At 38.6% G+C, this 18796-nt stretch overlaps 1 protein-coding gene across 3 annotated transcripts in view; it reads left to right on the plus strand.

Moving 5' to 3' along the window:
• The first annotated feature begins 1621 nt into the window (after positions 1 to 1621).
• The window catches only part of SLC16A5 (solute carrier family 16 member 5), a 33508-nt gene continuing 16333 nt past the window's right edge, over positions 1622 to 18796 (plus strand). For 2 of the 3 annotated variants that reach the window (XM_031965770.1, XM_031965771.1), the window contains exons 1-2: positions 3741 to 3881; positions 15131 to 15355. In XM_031965770.1, coding sequence (XP_031821630.1) covers positions 15157 to 15355 — 199 coding nt within the window. In that variant the 5' untranslated portion in view covers positions 3741 to 3881; positions 15131 to 15156. Of the gene's footprint in view, positions 1917 to 3740; positions 3882 to 15130; positions 15356 to 18796 lie in introns of those variants that run through there. The other variant, XM_031965772.1, reaches the window with a different exon arrangement.

Consider the following 18796-nt stretch of genomic DNA (forward strand, 5'->3'; position numbering starts at 1 on the left):
TTGGGGATAAAGGAAGATTAATGAGATGAAAACTGTATGTTGACAATGGTCACAAATGTCACAAACTTATAGAATTTTAAAGCTGGAAGGTACTTTAAATGATCCTGGGCAGTACCTAACAGCATAGCTGAAGATAAGACTGTGTTAGCCATGGTGCAACCTTGTATGTCTAAAATGACTTGGAGACCTCCTGGTTCACTCTTGTTATGCATCTCAATTCCAGCCCCAGTCTTAGTGTGCAGCTGGAGCAGGAGAGAACAGGTAACATGACCTTCTGGAGAACTAGAGCTATTTGTGGCACCCTTGAGCCTACTAGGAGGGGGCGTGGTAAAAGCTGACAAATTCTCAGTGTCCAGCAGGACAGGATTTCAGGGGATGGGGTAAAGGTAGTAAGAAAGGGCATGTCTCCAGAGGCCCAGGCTCTCAGGGATCCAACACAGACTGACCCCAGTGTTCTTTGGAACATCTTTAGGTAAGTAGAGAATTAGCTCCTTGGTACCTCTTATTTCCTTATTTATACTATTCACACCCAACAGGAATTCTTCAGAGAAGAGAGATAGATGAAGATCAGGGATCTGAGTGGAGAAACATTCTTCTTAAAGCTGGTGAGAATGGAAAGGAGAAAACAGAGACAGGATCCAAGTGAATGGGAAGGTCATAGTTAATAATATAGATTTCCACAGGCCTAGGTAGGGCAAACGCCTCCATACCCATCTTGCACAAAGTTCCAGGTCTAGGCCAAAGAGGGACTCCAAGTCAAGCAAAAGGTGTAACCATGCCAGGTTTTAGCCATAGGCTAAATACTGCTCTGGGCAAAGGATGATATGATGTGGAGGGGAGGTGATAAGGGTGGAGTCTGGAAGAGGAAAGTAGTCCTAAAGATGGTGACTTATATAATGGGAAAATATTTTAATGCTCCTGGGGATATTTAAGAAGCAAGGATTGGGAAGCTAAATAAAGGGTGGATAGGTTTGAGGGGTGGGTTACAGTCCTAAAAAGAGATCAGAAACATTCTACAGAGGGATATTTCTTTCTAGTTGTAGATGAAATATCATCACTACTACTAATAATTATAATAAAACAATAACAATGATGATATGAGAGGCAGATTAATCATTTGAGGGCTGGTCTAAAATCTAGATTCTGGTCCTGCTTCTGAAATTTACTAGTTCTATGACTATGGACATGTCACTTAAATTTTTAGTGGTCAAATTAGTTCTCCTTAGTTGAGGTAATTTATAAGACTATAAAATACAAGCAAGTTTCTAAGCATTGACAGAAGGGATTTTCACACCAGGAGCTCCTTATTCCCAAGAAAAATCACAGATCTAGACACGGTAGCAAAATAAATTAATGAATAAATCTCTTATCTGTTAAGGGAGTTTTCAATTGCCATACCCTTATCTAAAGCTGATGTTTCTAAGTAGAAAGGGGGTCCTGTAACTGGGCTCTATTCTCTGCCCCCTTCTTTATCCTATATTCTCAAACTACCCTGCCCCCTTATGAAGCCAAAACACCTCAGAAAGAGTTCAATTTAAGGTTTTCAAAGACTGAGTTGAAAATGGTTCCCACTTTGAGGCAGGGAAGCAGCTCTCCAGTGCCCTACAGAACAAGAGGCAGGGATGTACATTCGGGGGGTGGGGGGGGGAGAGGGTGTCTAGATCATTCTTCCTGCAGTCCCACAGGTTCAGGTTTAGTTTTTTATCTTATGAAGGTGGAAAATGACAATCAATGTGAGACTTAGGAAAAGGGAGGTGAAATCAGGAACTGTCACAATTTGACTTTTTTTTTTTTTTTTTCAGGAAAGGGAAGAGAAGCACTTGGTCTCGGCCCCTGGATATTCTTTCTATTCCAATGGCTCTTGAGAATGTGCCCGGTTTGTTTTGAGGACAGCTGTCGTCATGCTACTGACTATGGTATTCATGAAACAGCATTAAGATTGGGGTAGAGTGAAGGAAATTTTGTTGATACTGACTCCTGTTCTTCTCTTCCCCCTTTAATGCTGAAGGCTGCACCTAGAGGTGCAGGGTTCAGGGTTATCCCTGGGCAACAAATCATACTGCACATTACTCCCTTTCATAAAGGAGACTGAGGCTATATATTAAAGGCAACTGTGGAGGGAAAAGAAGTAGAAGTAATAGCTTTAAGGGATAAATACAGCTAGATTGAGGTATTGAAATGACAAGGGGCAATCTTAGTGTAACAACACTAATAATAACTAACATTCATATAGTATTTATTATGTGCCAGGCACTATGCTAAGTACTTTACAACTGTTCTCTCATTTGATCCTTACAACAACCCCTGGAGGAGGGTGCAATTACAATTCCCATTTTACCCATGATGAAACTAAGGCAAACTGGTTAAGTGATTTGTCCAAGATCACAAAGCTTTAATGTCTAAAACTGGATTTAAAATTCTAATCTGATTCCAAAACCAGCCCTCTTTCATTTGGCCACCAACTGCCTGAACATGGCCCCCCTCAGCTCTAGATACAAGTGGTTTGGGGGCAGGTTCAGTCCTGTGGAGTCTAGAGAGGATCAGGAAATTCTCTGGCTTTTAATATTTTCACCCTAGAGCACTGGAGAGAAGTACTATGAACAAAGCAGAACTGCAGTAGCTCAAAAGAAATGTGAAATGAAAAAATTTAAAAATATCTCGCTCCCAAATGTTCCTTTGGACTATCTGTGCCCCACCTATGGTAGAGGCTTTTGAGTTCCTATTGGTTTGATTAGCCACAGTCAGACACAGTACATTGACCCCAACATTGTGATGTCATTAGTCCTCTTTGAGTGGGAAAGACAACAAGGAACTAGCTGGCAGACACTAGGCTGCCGGGGTGGGGAAGGGTGTCTGCTGTTCTACCACCCTCTCATGGGACTTGTGCAGTCTTACACACTGTGTTAAAGAGAAGAAAGAGGAAAGATGGGGGAAGCCGTCTCTCATGTATAACTGAAAAATTATGAACTACTCCCTGGCCACCATATCTATGTTTACCTTCGTATTTCGTATTTTGTTTTAGCATCCGTGACTAGAGGTCTCCTTCCATTCCTAACTGCTCTCTTGAATCACAGTCCAGTTTGACAAGTGGGAGTAGAGTCTGAATGGGTCAAGGCCAGCCTCTCTCTCCCAACCCTCCAAAGCCAAGCTTCTGAGCTTCCGGAACACACACACACAAAAGCATCCTGGTTTCTGGGAATTCACTGGGTCCTGGCTCCGAAGCTAGCCTCTCCATTATTCAGGCTGTCTAACCTTCCCGCATATGTATTGTGATATGGCTACTCGGAAAAGACAAAAAAATAATATGCAACTACGATGCTAATCAGTTGGCAGATGAAAACAGTCTCTTGAAGGCTGGCTAAGGGCAAATCCCAGTGCCACAGACTCCTGGTCTCTACCACCCATTTCCCCCCAACTCCAATCACATAAAGCACCCTAGCCGCCCCCTCCATTTCAGTAACCTCGAGAGAAATTCCCCAACCACCCCCTCTCCCAAGTGCCCCAAATCCTTTTGGTTATACGAAGCATACTATGCTTGGCCAGTGGGGTCCTTATGCGCTTCCTCCAGGACGAATGCTCTCAACAGACTCCGGTCATCCCTCCACCCCTCCACCCCTTCCACCCCCTCCTCCGGATTTACACCGCCCAGGCTGCAGCGAGTCTCCTCCCTTTCTTTTTTCCCTCCCACTTGGGGCGGAGAAGGGAGGGGAGAGGAGGGAAGAATAAAGCGAGAGGTGGGGACCGGTGGTTTGGGGGTGGGGGGGTGGGGGGAGACAGGAGGCTAGAGACCTGCTTCAGGAAACGGTTTCTCTGCTTTGCAAGAGAGCGAGAAGGAGACACTAGTTCCGGAGACACTCTGCATGGGGGCCCTGTATGAACCGGTGAGCTGAATGGGGCGGTAGGGACCTTTCTTCGGCCGACGCCCCCACCCCACCCCCAAAGAGTTAACACCTTCTGCTGCTTCCCACTCTTCACCCCGCCCCATGACTAGGGATCCCCGCACTTTTCCCAAGACAACCCCAGTCTCTCACCTTCACCCTACCTCAGCAACCTAAGCTCCCTGGGAATAATTCTTTTAAAAAAGCTGCGCTAACCTCGGGGTGGAAGATAAAGGTTAGGAGGGATGGAGGCCGGGCATGGGATCCCCCACCTTTCTGATGACACTGGAGCTTGGCAGCAAACTCACCCCCTCGGCCGTCTTGCCTAGTCCATCTTGCCCTTCTTGGCTGTTTCATTTTGTTTTGTTGGTTGCTGTTTTTAATTCTAAAAGGCACCACTAGGCCAGAGGGCAATGCTAACTTGGGGGCTAGGACACAATTTTCTGGCTCTTGGATAAGGCTAGGTTGTCTTTTCTTAAACAGGGTTTACTTTGGGAGACACACCTGTGGGAGTTGGAATGGGGTAGGTGAGAAATTTTCTCCTGGGAAACTAGTGGACTCAAGAGTGCTTGTATCCCAAAGTGACTCTCAAAACATGTTACTTTGTCTCTTTCTGCAAATCCAGTCTTTAAATCTCAGGGTGTATGTGGAGCCTCAAAACCCAGAATTAATTAAGGTGAATTGAGAAGGATCACAAAGTAGAGATTAGAGCTCACCTATCTTTTTCCTCAATCATTCTCTCCTGCAAATCTGCTTCCTATATCTTGAGGAGATAGAGAAATCCTCTATCTGCAGGGTTCACTTCAGCGCAAATGTCTGGTCAATCAAAAAAGCTTTTATTAGTTGCCTCCTGTCTGCCAGGTACCTTTGCCTAATCTTGCCTTTTCCCCATTCACAATTCTCCCCTTATACACCCCATATTAGGAGCATTTGGGATCACATTTTTGAGCTGAAAAGGGGAGAAGAGAGGTCAGTGACTTATTTGGGTTCTCTTGGCAACAATAGAAACCAGAAATCTCAGGCTGCTCTCTCTCTCTCCCTCTTCCCCTCTCTCCCTCTCTCTCTCTCTCTCTCTCAGGGGTCCAAAAATGGGAGCTCCCATGCCAGGCGTGCCTAATGATTTGTTGTCAGCCCCTGGGGCCTGGAAAGTACCAGCTCTAAACTGGTACTCTAATCTCTAAACTAAGGATCTTTGGGATAGGCAAGAACTAACTTGAATACTAAACCTTCTCTCCTGGTTCAAACGCAAACCTTCAGAAACTACTTGAAGCCTAATCTGGATTTGGGAGGGCAAATAGTTGTGGTGCCTCTTGTCCTTTAGTAGTCTCCAGGGGATGGCAGCCACACAGGTTTGTTTTCTAGAAAGGAGAACACAACTTGGCCAATGGGTAAGAAGAGAAGGGGGATCCCCACATTTTTGGACATAAGATTCAATGTTCCCTTTTGAATCCGACTTTTACTTTGGTATTTTTACATGAGGGACGTGGCTCTCATTGTATCTCTATGTTCTCTGTAGGTTTATAGTGATGTGTACTTGAAACCCATAGAAAGGGCAAAGAACAGGGTGTACAGTCTAGCATTGCACCGCATTTAGATAAAGAAGTGTCAAGGAGAGAAAGGAGGATAGAATGCCTTATTGGGGAAAAGACTTTAGGAGAGTAAGGATTATGTTTTCCTTAAGCTATCCTATGTGGATCCAAGCAAAGCAGGTAAAGAATCTGAAACTCTCATCCAGAGAGCTAAGACTGGGAAGCTTCTCCCTTGGCTTCAACTGATTTAGCTCTATATAGAGAGTAGTAATTGGCTTTAGAACCCTCAGGACAAGGATGGGAGGGTCAGACTACTATTATTTTTTTCTGGAAACATGGACCTGGAAGGCTCTGTTTACTATACCTGTTCTTCCTTTGTGAAGGAGAAGTCAGCTTCTCTGGAAATTAGATAATGCAAACAGGGGAACTGAGTCACCCATTTCTTCCTGTTCAGTAATTGCAATGCTGTAGACATTTGGTCCTGCTTAGGTAGGTATGCCATCAGCTTGTTTCTTGAAGTAGTCCCAGACAACCAGATGGACCTGTTTTCTCAGGCCTTGCCTCCACTGATGGGTAGAGTGACATAAGTCAGTGAAGATCAAGTTCAAGTTCTCAGCCTGAGTAACTAGGCAATACTGTGGGTGAGCCATCACACCAACTTGAAATAGCTGAAATATAAGAACTGATTTGTGAGAGGAATGCTGGCTATGAAAAAGTTCTGGTGAGCAAAATAATCCTTATGCCTGTGTAGGATGCTTAAAGGGAGTTTGGAGATGAAGTTTCAGAAAAAGCCATTAGGTTTTTCACTGGAAGAGATCTGAAAGGTCATATGATCTAACCTCACTTTATTGATGAAGAAACAGAGGCAGAGGAGGAAGTAATTTTTTCCAAAGTCACCCAGCTTGTAAGAGACAGAACTGGAATTCAGAATCAGATCTTTTGACTACAAATCCAGAAAAAAAAAAAAAAAAAAAAAGGAAGGAAAGAGGGAAAAACATGTTAGGAGAATAGGAAAAGGGGATGAAGAGAAAGGAGAATCAGTTTGAGGGCAATGAAGATTGACAAAGGTCAGGATGGAAGGTATCTTGGAAGTTTCTGAGATTTGTCTAATCCTGAATGGGATCTAGAATCAGCTTGGGAGACTCCTAAGAACTAGGGGGTTGGAGTGGCAGCCAAAGGTGAGGCAAGAGTGAACTGGATCCTCTATCCCTCCTGACCCTAAATCTACAAGAGATTTAGAATGGCCAGAACCTTCCACCTCCTAAGAGCTGGAGGCTCTGGCCTGAGTGTTTTCCTTCCTTTCCAGCTTTTTAACCCACATACCCAGGAGCCAGCAGTCATAAGAACAAGATCCAGTGTATCCTCTTCTACTTCTTCCTCTACATTTCCTGTGTTGCCCCCACCCAGGTCTGAATATCATTTGGGTTCCAAGTCCCTACATGCCCTTTCCACCTTCCACCCCCTATCTTCCAGTATTTGCTTCAAAATACTTTCTGGAGTAGTGATAGAATTCATTATTATATTATATCCCTTACTCCACTTTCTGGAGTGGCAATAGAATTCATTATTATTTTATATTCTTCTATTTCACCTTCTGGAGTAGTGATAGAATTTATTCTATATGAATAAATTTTTTAAAATCCACCAAACATAATGAAGATACACTATAAGTTGATAAGTCCAAAAGATAATCCTATTCATAGTAACTCCATAACAAATATTTTTAGTACATGCCACAATGATTAAAATGACTGGAAGAAATGAAACAAGATTTTTTTCAAAGTAAAATTTGAACTCTGGAGGAAAAAAATTCCAATAATAATTTGGAATAAAAGGTGGACAATCTTATCCATATAGTGGATTTATTGAAAATAGATTCCTTGACTAATAGATCATTTTTTAAAAAATTAATTAATTGAAACAGTCAATGAAAAAATAAAAGGTAAAATCAGAATTCAATGACATAAGAAAATACATACTTTTTTATTTTATGGGTTCTTTAATAAATATTTTGGAATCATGTATAATTAGCATATTCATTATAAGAATGAAAATGTGGCTACAAAAACCCCCAATCAGCACTATGTTGCTGATAATTAATTGACATTTATACAGGACTTTAAGGTTTGTATTTTACAAAAATCTTCATTTGATATTCATAATAACCCTCTGAGTTAATTATTATAGGTATTATCATTGACATTTTACAGAAGAAACTGAGGCTCAGATTCATCCAGTGATTTACTTAATAAACGTTTTGTACAGACTTCCACCATATACCTTTTGGATAGACACACACACATAGAGAATGGGTCATACTGAGTATTTTATCCATCTAGCTATAGTAGGAGATGACAAATTTTTTCAAAAAAAGTTCAGTATAGAATTCTAGTTCCTATCAATCAAACAGTGACAATTAGACCAGTTACTAACAAGAGCAATAATAGAATTTCCACTTCAAGAAACAAACATGTCTAGAATGATTTTACATGTATGTATGTGTGTGTGTCTATATCTGTATATATATATATGCATACATAATATGTGTGTGTATATACACATTCATGTTTAATGGTAGCCATTTTAGCATGTGAGAGAAAACAGAAAAAAATCATTTTTAAATGTACTTATAGATCATTTTTTAAAAATGTACTTGTTATAATGGAAAAATTTGTTTTATCCATAAAATAAAATAAGTATTTTTTTGAAAAAGGAACAAAACACCTAATCCCAGGATATCTCATAAAGCAAGAAAAAAATCCCAGAGACCAAGGGGAAGAAAAATGGGAATGGCTTCTTTGGTAGAACCAATAAAGCAATTCTATTATCTTCCCTTCTGAGGAAAATACATATTTTAATAATATATGATATTTAACAATTTCAAAAGATTGAAAAAGAAAAGAAAATGTAAGCATCTGCTATCAAAAACAATCGACTCAGAAAACAGATCCTTTAAAAAGCATTAGCTTCCCTGAAAAATCAGGACCAAACAAAAAATCTGGTTGCTGTATTTCAAGAAAATTATCCCAGGGACAGCTAGATGACAGGGGATAGTCAGAAGGGCCTGAGTTCAAATCCAGCCTCAGACACTTAACACTTATTAGCTATGTGACCCTGGGCAAGTCACTTAACCCCAATTGCCTCACAAAAACAAAAAACAAAGAAAATTATCTCAGTCTATTAGAACCAAAAGGCAAAGTGAAAGTAAAGTTGATATATTGAATAACAACTTGAAAGAAGTCGGAAACTGAAAATACCCTGGAATGTCATAGCCATAATGTAAAGCTTCCAAGTCAAAGACAGCCAGAAAGAGTTCAAGTACCAAGGAACTAGTTACAAGGACAGAAGACTATGCAATCAGGAAAATCTTGGAATTTGATATCTAAAAAGGCAAAAGCTAAAGACCTAAAAAATAAAAATAAGAATAACAATTTACAAAACTAAAGTTCTACGAAGGTGGGAAGGAAAAAATAACTTTTAATGGAAGACTTTTAAGCTGCCTTAATGAAAATAGAGAAATTTTAAAATGCAAACATAAGAGTCAATATAAACTTAGAAAGTTTATTATATGTATATATGTATGTGTGTGTGTCAATCAATATCAAAAGAAAAAGTCAATATAAACTTAGAAACTTTGGCTACCTCAGCAAAGGTAAATAAATGCATTTCACAAATTTGGAAAGAGTTAAAATAATGATGAAGTGATCACATTCTAATTGGAAAAGAAGGGAATACTTCAGAATTCTAGTGTCTTTACAAGTGACAGAGGGAGTTAAGTAACTTACAAATACAAGGACCCAGAATATTTTTTTTTCTGTTCTGTTTTGTTGACATTTAAAAGAAAAGAAAAAGAAGCAAAGAGAAATATATTAGAAAACCAGTGAGGAAGAAAGAGGAAGAACTATTTTTCTTAACCAGAGTGTTTGAGAAAAAAAGTATTCAAACATGAAGAGGAACATGAGAGCAAGAATCTTGTTATACCTCAACTATATCTTATATTGGTTGAACACATACATATACACACAGAATTTGGATTAGAAACATATTAAACTCAACAAGAAAAGAGAGAAAGGAAGAATATTAAAAGGGATTTAAAAGGGAGGGTAAAACTGAGAAGGGAACAGTCAAAACCAAAACAAACCAACTCCTCTAATAATCCTTCTGTGATCTTTTATATATATCACATATCTATTTGGAGCTTATTGTAATATGTGAGATGTTGCTTTAAATAAGCCTAATTTCTACCAGACTGTTTTCCAGTTTTCAAGTAGTTTTTGTTAGTGAGTCCTTACCCCAATAGTTAGAATCCTTAGATTTACTAAACATGATACAATGTTCAGTGGCTTTTGAGTTTTATGTACCTGGCTTGTTCTACTGATCAACTTTTCTATTTTTTTAATCGTTATCAGATAGATTTGATAATTACTATTTTGTGGTGTAGTTTGAGATGTAGTACTGCTATGTCCCCTTCTTTCTCATTTTTCCCATTATTTTCCTTGAGATTTTTGACTTTTTATTAATTTGTTTAGAATTAAAAGAAAAGTAGTTAATTAGGGACAATCTTCACAGCAAAGTCTGATATACATCTATATAATAACTGATTGGACTAGATCTATTGGACTAAGAGCTATTTCAATATGTCAAAGGACATGAACAAAGTTTTTAAAAGAATGGCAAGATAACAGCAACATACATATGCTCCGAATTGCTAATAATAAGAGAAATATTAATCAAAACAACTCAGAGATCCTACTTCAAACCTATTATATTGGGAAATATAACAAAAAGGAATAATAATAGTTGAGGAGCTGTGAGAAGATAAATTGAAGTATAGTTGATGGAGCTGTGAATTGTTCCCTCCATTTTGGAAAGCAATTTGGAACTATATGCATACCCTTTAACCCAAAGATACCATTACAAACAGTTCTTACTTTATGTAAATTTACATTATGCAAATGTAACTTTATGGAAATAATTCTGAAAGAAATCCTTATCCCCCCCAAAAAAAACCAAACCCCTAATCAGTACCATGCCCTCTCTCCCACCCCCATCAAAAGAAAAACAAACAAATAAACCAAACAACCTCCAAGTGAAATTAATATATAGGCAAGTGCTGAGGTTACCACCTTGCTGCCACCAGATCAGTAGCTTAGCTAGAGACTTCCATCACTCAAAAAGACCTTTTTCTAAGGGCCCAGCCCCCACCTATCTGTCTTTCCACAGCCCTGCCCAGCCTGTCACCCATGTTGTTCTGTCTATGTGCCTATCCTACTTCCACATATCTGTCCCCTACTTGTTCTTTAACTCCTGTGTTGTCTTATCTTCTCAGTTTTCAAACCCCCACATGTCATCTTTGCTTTCCTCCCTCCTTCACTTCCCTATGTGCCCTCCATAATTGTTTAAGTAGAGGTCTGTGGAATGATCCATTTACATAAAGCAAGAGCTGTTTGTATTGTTCCTTTGGGTTTTTTTTTTTTTAAAGCATGAAAGAAAAGAACCATATACGGGAAAATATTTGTAGCAGCACTTTTAGTTATAGTAAAAACTGGAAACAAAATGAATATCTATTAGCTGGTGAATGGTTGAACAAAAGTTAGTATAGGAATATGATGAAATATTATTGTGATATAGGAATAACAAAGAGGGCAAATTCAAAGAATCCTAGGAAGATTTGTATGAATTGATGCAGTGAGGTAAGCAAACCAGTAAAAACAATTTATAAACTGTAAAAAGAAAACCCCTGGGACAGACTTGAAAAGCTATGATATTGATGTGATGACCAGATACCCCTTCAGAGGACTGATGATGAAATTTGGCTTCTGACTTTTTACAATTGAGATGATTGACTAGAAGTACAGAAAGAGATTTACTTTTTAAGACATGGACAGTGTATGGATCTGTTTTGCTTTACTCATTTGTTACAAGAGGGATTTTTTGGAAGGGGGGCACATAAGGAGAAATGAGACTGAAGTCAAAACTTTGTGTGCGTGTATATGTGTGTATATGTGTTTATGTATATACAGATAGTAGTTCAGAAGGGGTTACATTAAGCAGAAAAGTGTTGGAACTACTACAATAAATTTAATATATACCTTAAAAAACCAAATTGTGCATAATATTGCTATTATTTGTATGGTGCTTTAAAGTTTGTGAGGTATTTTATAAATATTTCATTTTAGCTTCACAATAACTCTTGAAGGAAGAACTATTATTATCATTCCTTTTTACAGATGAAGAAACTGAGCCCAGTCTGAAGTTAAGCAACTTGTTCATAGCCTCACAACTAGTAAGTCTCTTAGGCTGGATTTGAACTCAAGTCTCACTGACTTGACTCCAGCATTTCATCCACTGTGCTATCTAGTCACTTCATTTTGCCATATTGTTCCATCATTTTCCAGTTGTGTCCAAGTCTTCATGATCCTTTTTGGGGTTTTCTTGGTAAAAATACTGGGAATTTGCCATTTCCTTCTCCAGTTCATTTTTTACAGATAGGAAAATCGAAGCAAATAGTTTAAAGTGACTTACCAGGATAACACAGCCAGTATCTGAGGCCACATTTGAATTTCCTGACTCCTGGCCTACTATTGTAATTTATCCACTGTGCCGCCTATCTGATCTTTATTTTTCTACTCTTATTTATATAAAAAAAGTTTATATTTGCTAATGTTTGTCATGTTTATATATTAAATAATAACTATAATAAAAAGGAGAGGGAAAGAAAAAGGGGCAGAGAACGTAGATCAAAGCAGCTGAAAAATATTAAAGAAAGGTAGGGCTGAGTTTATAGATAGGCTAGAATAAACCTGATTAACAATCAGGGCAGGAACAGAGCAGGATCAGCTGATGGCCCTTGACCTTTCAAATTTGCTGAGGAAACAAGTCCTAAAGTAAGTGAAGAGAGGGTGAATGCCAAAGAGTAGTCTGCTCCAGTCACTGGTCCTTGGGATGGGGATAGCTATGGGGGAAGAGGGGGAGGGGAATGGAAGGGCTTCTGAACTAGAAGCCAGGAGAATTTGGTAATGAAACGATCAGGCAGACACACGTACATACTCACTCACTTTATACCACTGGTGAGCCAGTGAGAGTTTAACCACCTCCAGCTAGATTTTCTGAACTCGAGGAGGGAAGAAAGAAGGGGACAGGTGGGGCATGGATCGGGCTAAGTCAAGAGATCTCTCAAGCTTTTGAAGGAATTGGAATAAACGCCTTGAAGAAAGCATCCTCACATAGGACACTCAGTCCTGAGGATTAAATATCATCTTTGAGGGGTATTAAAGGCTGAAGCAGGTGGCAGGGAAAGTAGCTTGACAGAGAAGTCTTTGAGTGTTTCTGATGGCACTCCTAAATGTTGAGATGAAGGCAACAGTGGGCACCCTGACAATAATCTTCCTCCTTTTGTTGTTAAGCTATGTCTAACTCTCCATTAGAGTTTTTTCTGACTGTCTCCCAAATCTGGAATGCTCTCCTCTCCACCTCCGCATTTCTTGGCTTCCTTAATGTCCCAGATAAAATGCCACTTTCTCCAGGAAATCTGTAGGAAAGATAGCTAGATGGCAAAATGGATAGCTCTGTGAGCCTAGAATCAGGAAAACATCAGTTTAAATTTTACTAGTAGTGTGAATCTGGGCAAATCAGTTTCCTCATCTGTCAAATCAGCTGGAGAAGGAAATGACAAACAACTCTATCTTTATCAAGAAAACCCCTAATGGGGACATGAAAAGTCAGAACTGAAATGACCAAATGCTACTGCAGCCACTACCAGAAATGATTCCCCCTAATTAGTCTTCTCTCTTGACTATTTGTGTTTAACTATACTAATATAAACATAGTTGTTTGCTTACTGTCTCTTATTAGATTGTGATCTTGAAAGCAGGTTCTGTCTTTTGCCTTTATCAGCATCTACAATGCTTATCATGGTGCCTGATACACCGTAGGGACTTAATGCTTACTCTCTGATACAGTGTTGGTTAAAAAGTAACAGATTTGAAGATCTCAGGATAGTTAAAGAGCTTCAGAGTAAGTGGTATCTATTCCCTCTTATCTCACTTGTATAGTGAGATAGATGCTGAATTGGAGCTCTATGGGACTCAGAAGTTCTGAGTTCAAATTCCAACTCTGTCACTTAGTATCACTCAATGAGGAATCCTACTACTAACTTCTTGAATTCCTCCTTTGTAAAAATGAGGGTATTGAACTAAATGATTTCTGAGATCCCTTCTGGGCTCCTCCATAAAAGCTATAACCCTACTATATATTTGCGCTCTACTCGGGCATACATTTGGTATCTTTAACACAGTGCTTATATATAGTAGGCACTTAATAAGTGTCTTGAATTACATGTTTGTCACAAATCATCATAAATATAATTTTTGTACATATCATCTATAATCTCATCTAGCAATGCATCTGGGACATGTTTGTTGAATGAATGAATGGCATGTAAATTCACAGTGCATTTTTGGGCAATGGGATATAGAGTGACAAAAGAATAACAATAACAACTGGCATTCATTTAACATTAAGAGTTACACATATATTTAACCTATTTCAGATTGCTTTGTCTTGGGGAAGGGAAAGGTAAGTGGGAGACGTAGAAAAGTTTAGAACACAAGAATTTTACAAAAATGCATGTTGAAAACTATCTTTACATGTATTTGGACAAATAAGACTTTAAAAAAGATTATATAAAACTTTATAAATATTCTCTCCTCTGATTCTTACAACATCCTATTTAAGGTCCTCTTTTAGGAATTAATAAATTATGTTTTAAGAGTGATGTGGAATCCTGAAAGAAAGAGTATTTCTCCTGAATTGGAGAGTATTTCAGTTTTAAACCTTATTAGAATTCAATCAGAACTAGAAAAGAGTTTAGAGTTCTATAGTAGAATAAATAAGGAAAACTGAGGCTTTGGGAATAGATGATTTAGGGAAGTGGGAGGAAGAGGTTTGATGAAGTTGTCACACAGTTAGTGAGTGGCAAAACCAGGAGTTTTAAAAGGTTTATTATAGGAGTAATTTTAAAAATTGGCTTTCCCTGGCATTCTCAAGACAAATAAGGGTGAATTTTACAGCTATAATTGACTTACTTCAGCAAATACCTGGAAGTGAAAGCATAATCTGCTTTAGCATAATGAAAACCTGGATGTTACCTTTGCTTCCTTGCACACTTGTAGGCTTGGGGTCAGGAGTGTGGTAGAGTGAGTGCCCCTTCCCTGTTAACTCCAGGGTAGTCTGAAGTCAAAAGTACTACATTCAAATCTCCCCTTTGTTTCTTACAACCCATGTGCCTATTAGCAAATGCATTCTGCTCAGGTGACTTCTCTATTAAATGATAGTGTTGGCCATGATTTCTTTTCAGCTCTAAACTTTTGGGGGGAGAGATGGGTAAAGAATGTAACAACCTTAAAGGGCCCCATTTATCTCCCAGACATTCCTGTTCCCTCTCATTCTCTACAATCCCTCCTTTATCTCCTCCTGCTTACCTGACTCCAGGAAATAAGTCAAAGAAGAATTGGAATCGCCGCCTTCTCAGAGGGTGGTAAGCCCTTAGGAGAATCTGGGTGGCCCTATATACTAGGGCTAGAAGGACAGGTTTCTATTGGAGGGGAGGAGGAGGGGGATCAATCATGCTTTTCCTCTGAATGTGGCCAATGGTCAATAGGAAGGGCAGGCTGTCCAGGTCTCCACTGGCCTGGCTCCTGACCTCTCTTTTTTTCCTCCCAGACCCTAGGTGAGTCCTGCAGGAGAGAATGCATCAGGCCCAAAAGCAGACAGAGAGCAGCTGGTCTTGGGTGGTGCTGCTGGCCACCGTGGTAACGCAAGGCCTGACACTGGGCTTCCCGACTTGTATTGGTATCTTCTTCACTGACCTCCAACGTGATTTCCAAGCCAGCAATAGCGAGACATCCTGGTTTCCCTCCATCCAGATTTCATTACTTCATGCTGGAGGTGAGTTCCCTTGCAAGGGGGTGGGACTGGAAACATAGAGACACTGACCATGAGCCTGAAGCAATGGGGTCAGGGGCTTCATGCTCTTTTGAGTCCACACTCCTAGGACCAAAGAGTTAGAACTAAAAAATGACTCTTAGAAATAAGCTAAATTAACCCCATCTTTATATTTAAGTAAGACCTGAAGTCTTATTACTTGCCTCAGATCACACACCTGATAGGTGGGATGAAATACAGAATCATAGAATGTGAGAGCAAGAAGGGACCTTAGACCAACTAGATACATGAATTAGGAATACTTGTGAATACTTTTATATATCTATCATCTCCTTTGCTTTTCACAGAAACCTTGCATATCAATATTTTAATTGCACTTTTATATAAATAAGCAGGCTAAGTGGCTTGTCCAAGATCATTTAGCTTGTAAGAAGCAGAGCTGGGCTTTGACCCAAAGTCCAGTCCAGTCTTCTTCCTCCTCAGGATCTGGTGCTAAACTTTCTGGCAAAGGTCTTTCTTTCTTTTTCTCATTTTGATATTTTATTATTTCCCCCCCTACACACACACACACACTTACATGTAAAAACAATTTTTAATATTCATTTTTAAAAATTGTGCATTCCAAATTCCTTGCTCTCTCCATTCTCTAATTGAGAAGGTAAGCAGTTTGATATGTTGAAAATGGGGTAATCATGTAAAACATTTCCCCAAATAAGTCATGTTAGAAAAGAAAACAGACCAAAAAAAGAAAAGAAAAAAATAGTCTTTTTGAAAAATATGCTTTGATCTGCATTTAGACTCCATCTATTCTTTCTCTGGACATGGATAGCATTTTTCATTATAAGGCTTTTGAAACTGGATCATTGTATTGTTGAAAAGAGCTAAGTCATTCATAGATGATCATAAAATAATAATGCTGTTACTATTACTGTGTACAGTGTTCTTCTGGTTCTGCCCATTTCATTTTGCATCAGTTCATGTAAATCCTTCCAAGTTTTTCTAAGAGCGCCCTGCTCATCATTTCTTATATCACAGTAGCATTTCATACAATCATATAACACAACTTGTCTAGCCATTCCCCAGTTGATGAACATTCCCTCAATTTCCAATTCTTTGCTACCAGGAAAAGAGCTGCTATAAATATTTTTGTGTCTATAGGTCTTTTCCATTTTTGTTTTCGATCTCTTTGGGGTACAGACCTAGTAGTAAGTGGTATTACTAGGCTAAGATCCTTTTTCAGCTTTTATCTCCTTTCCCTACCCTCACCAGAAAAAAATTCCATAAAATATCTTCAAGGAAAGACATTACAACACAGAGACAATTTTGAAGTAGAGCACTATGAACATGGAACATGGCATATAATCATAGATTTGACTGGTTGATTTTTTTTTCTGATCTGCTTTTTTCTCTTTTATTCTTTATTATAAATAAGGGATGTTGGAAAATTAAGATATCAAAAACAAGAAATTTCAATAAAAATTTAGAGACAAAATTTTTTTTTAATTGTCTTTTTTTTTTTTTTAATATGACGCATCAAGGATCCAAATCCAGATTTTTACAAATGCAATGCTTGATCTGGCTTTCCATTGACATTCTATCAGGTTTCCTTGTCCACCTTTAACAGATTCTGATGATTTTTTTTCTCTCTACTAGACTGGGTTGGATTTGACTTAGGAGATAACAGCAGCATTGCTCAATGGTACTGAGTCTCATGTTCTAGAGGACTGGACACTGGAACTAATTCTCTACTGAAATCAGGATGCCATAGATATCACCAGATTTAGTCATAGAGTACTTGCCAATATGCTGTAATTATTTTTTTCAATAGTAATTTGTTTTTCCAAAAACATGTAAAGATACACTCATTTTTGTAAAATTTTATGTTCTAAATTTTTCTCCCTCCTTCCCTTCTCCCAAAACAGCAAGCAATCTGATATAGGTTAAACATGTAAAATCCTTTTGAATGTATCACCATATTTATCATATTTTATAAGAAAAATCAGACCAAAAGGAGAAAAAAATGAGAAAGAAAAACAACAAAAAAAAGGCAAAAATAGTATGCTTCAATCCACATTCAGTTTCTATAATTCTCTGGATACAGATGACATTTTCCATCCTTGAATCACCACATTGCTGACAAGAGCAAAGTCCATCACAATTGGTCATCATATAACATGTGACCAATTGTTCTCTTGGTTCTGCGCAATTCATTTGCTAAATAATTATTCTGAAGACTCTCCAGTTGCTTACATCATCACTGAATTTGGAAATCACAAAACCCAAATTCAATTTTCAATCTGCCATGCTACTGCTACTACTTTGAGTAATGTATTAATGTCTCTGGGTCTCAGTTTTCTCCTCTGAAAACTGAGGAAGTTAGATTAGATGATCTCTAAGGTCCCTTCAAATGCTATTTCTTTGAACTGGACATTTGAGCTTATAATCTTCTTGCCCTTTGAAGTGTTCCCAGAACTGTTTGTAGTCTGGGATGAGGCAGTTTATTCCAGGAGGAGGTAGGAGCTTCCCAGGAAGCAATTACTATGACTGTTTTGCATACAATGAGAATTCTCATCAGTGTGGGAAGAACTAGCATATGAACTTATGAAATAGATGGATCCAAGAAGTACAGTTCTCCTTGGGACTTGTTGGAGAGCTGGAGGGATAGAGATGGAAGGAAGGAAGGAAATAAGCATTTAAGTGCAGGCTATGTGCCAGGTATTTAAGTGCTTTTCTAAATGTTATTTCATTTGATCTTCATAACAACCTTGGGAGTTAGGTGTTATTATTATGTCCATTTTACAGTTGAAGAAATTAAGGCATAGAAGTTAAGTAATTTGCCCAGGTTCCCACAGCTAGGAAGAATCTAGGCTAGGTTTAAACTTGGGTCTTTCTCCTAACACCATGATAGTTCTCTATCTATTACTTTTACTAACTGCCTCTCAACTTAGATGTTTGTTATTGTTCAGTTGCATCTAATTCTTCATGATCCCATTTGGGGTTTTCTTGGCAAAATGGTTTGCCATTTCCTTCTCTAGCTCTTAAAAAAACTGATGAGGAACTGAGGCAAACAATGTTAAAAACAGGTCATACAGCTAGTAAGTAACTGAAAGCAGATTTGAACTCAGGAAAATGTCTTTCTGACTCAGGCTGGGCACTCAGTCCACTGCACCAGCTAGTTGCCCCAACTCAACTCCAATTCTTATTAGCTTTGTGACTTCCTTCCTGACCTCAGGCAATTCTAGGAAGTTTCCAGGGAAGAACAGGGCAAGAAGCCAGGCTCTTCAGAATACCTAACTGCCAGCTCTTTTTTTTTGTTCTCATTTTTAAAAAATATTTTCAGTTTCAAATTTTCTCCATCTCACTATCCCTTCTCCTACCCATTGAGAAGGTAAGAAATATAATACTTATTTTATATGTGTGTGTGTATATATATATGTCATCCAA

Source organism: Sarcophilus harrisii, chromosome 4 (genome assembly GCF_902635505.1).
Source record: "Sarcophilus harrisii chromosome 4, mSarHar1.11, whole genome shotgun sequence".
In the NCBI taxonomy this organism is placed as follows: Eukaryota; Metazoa; Chordata; class Mammalia; order Dasyuromorphia; family Dasyuridae; genus Sarcophilus; species Sarcophilus harrisii.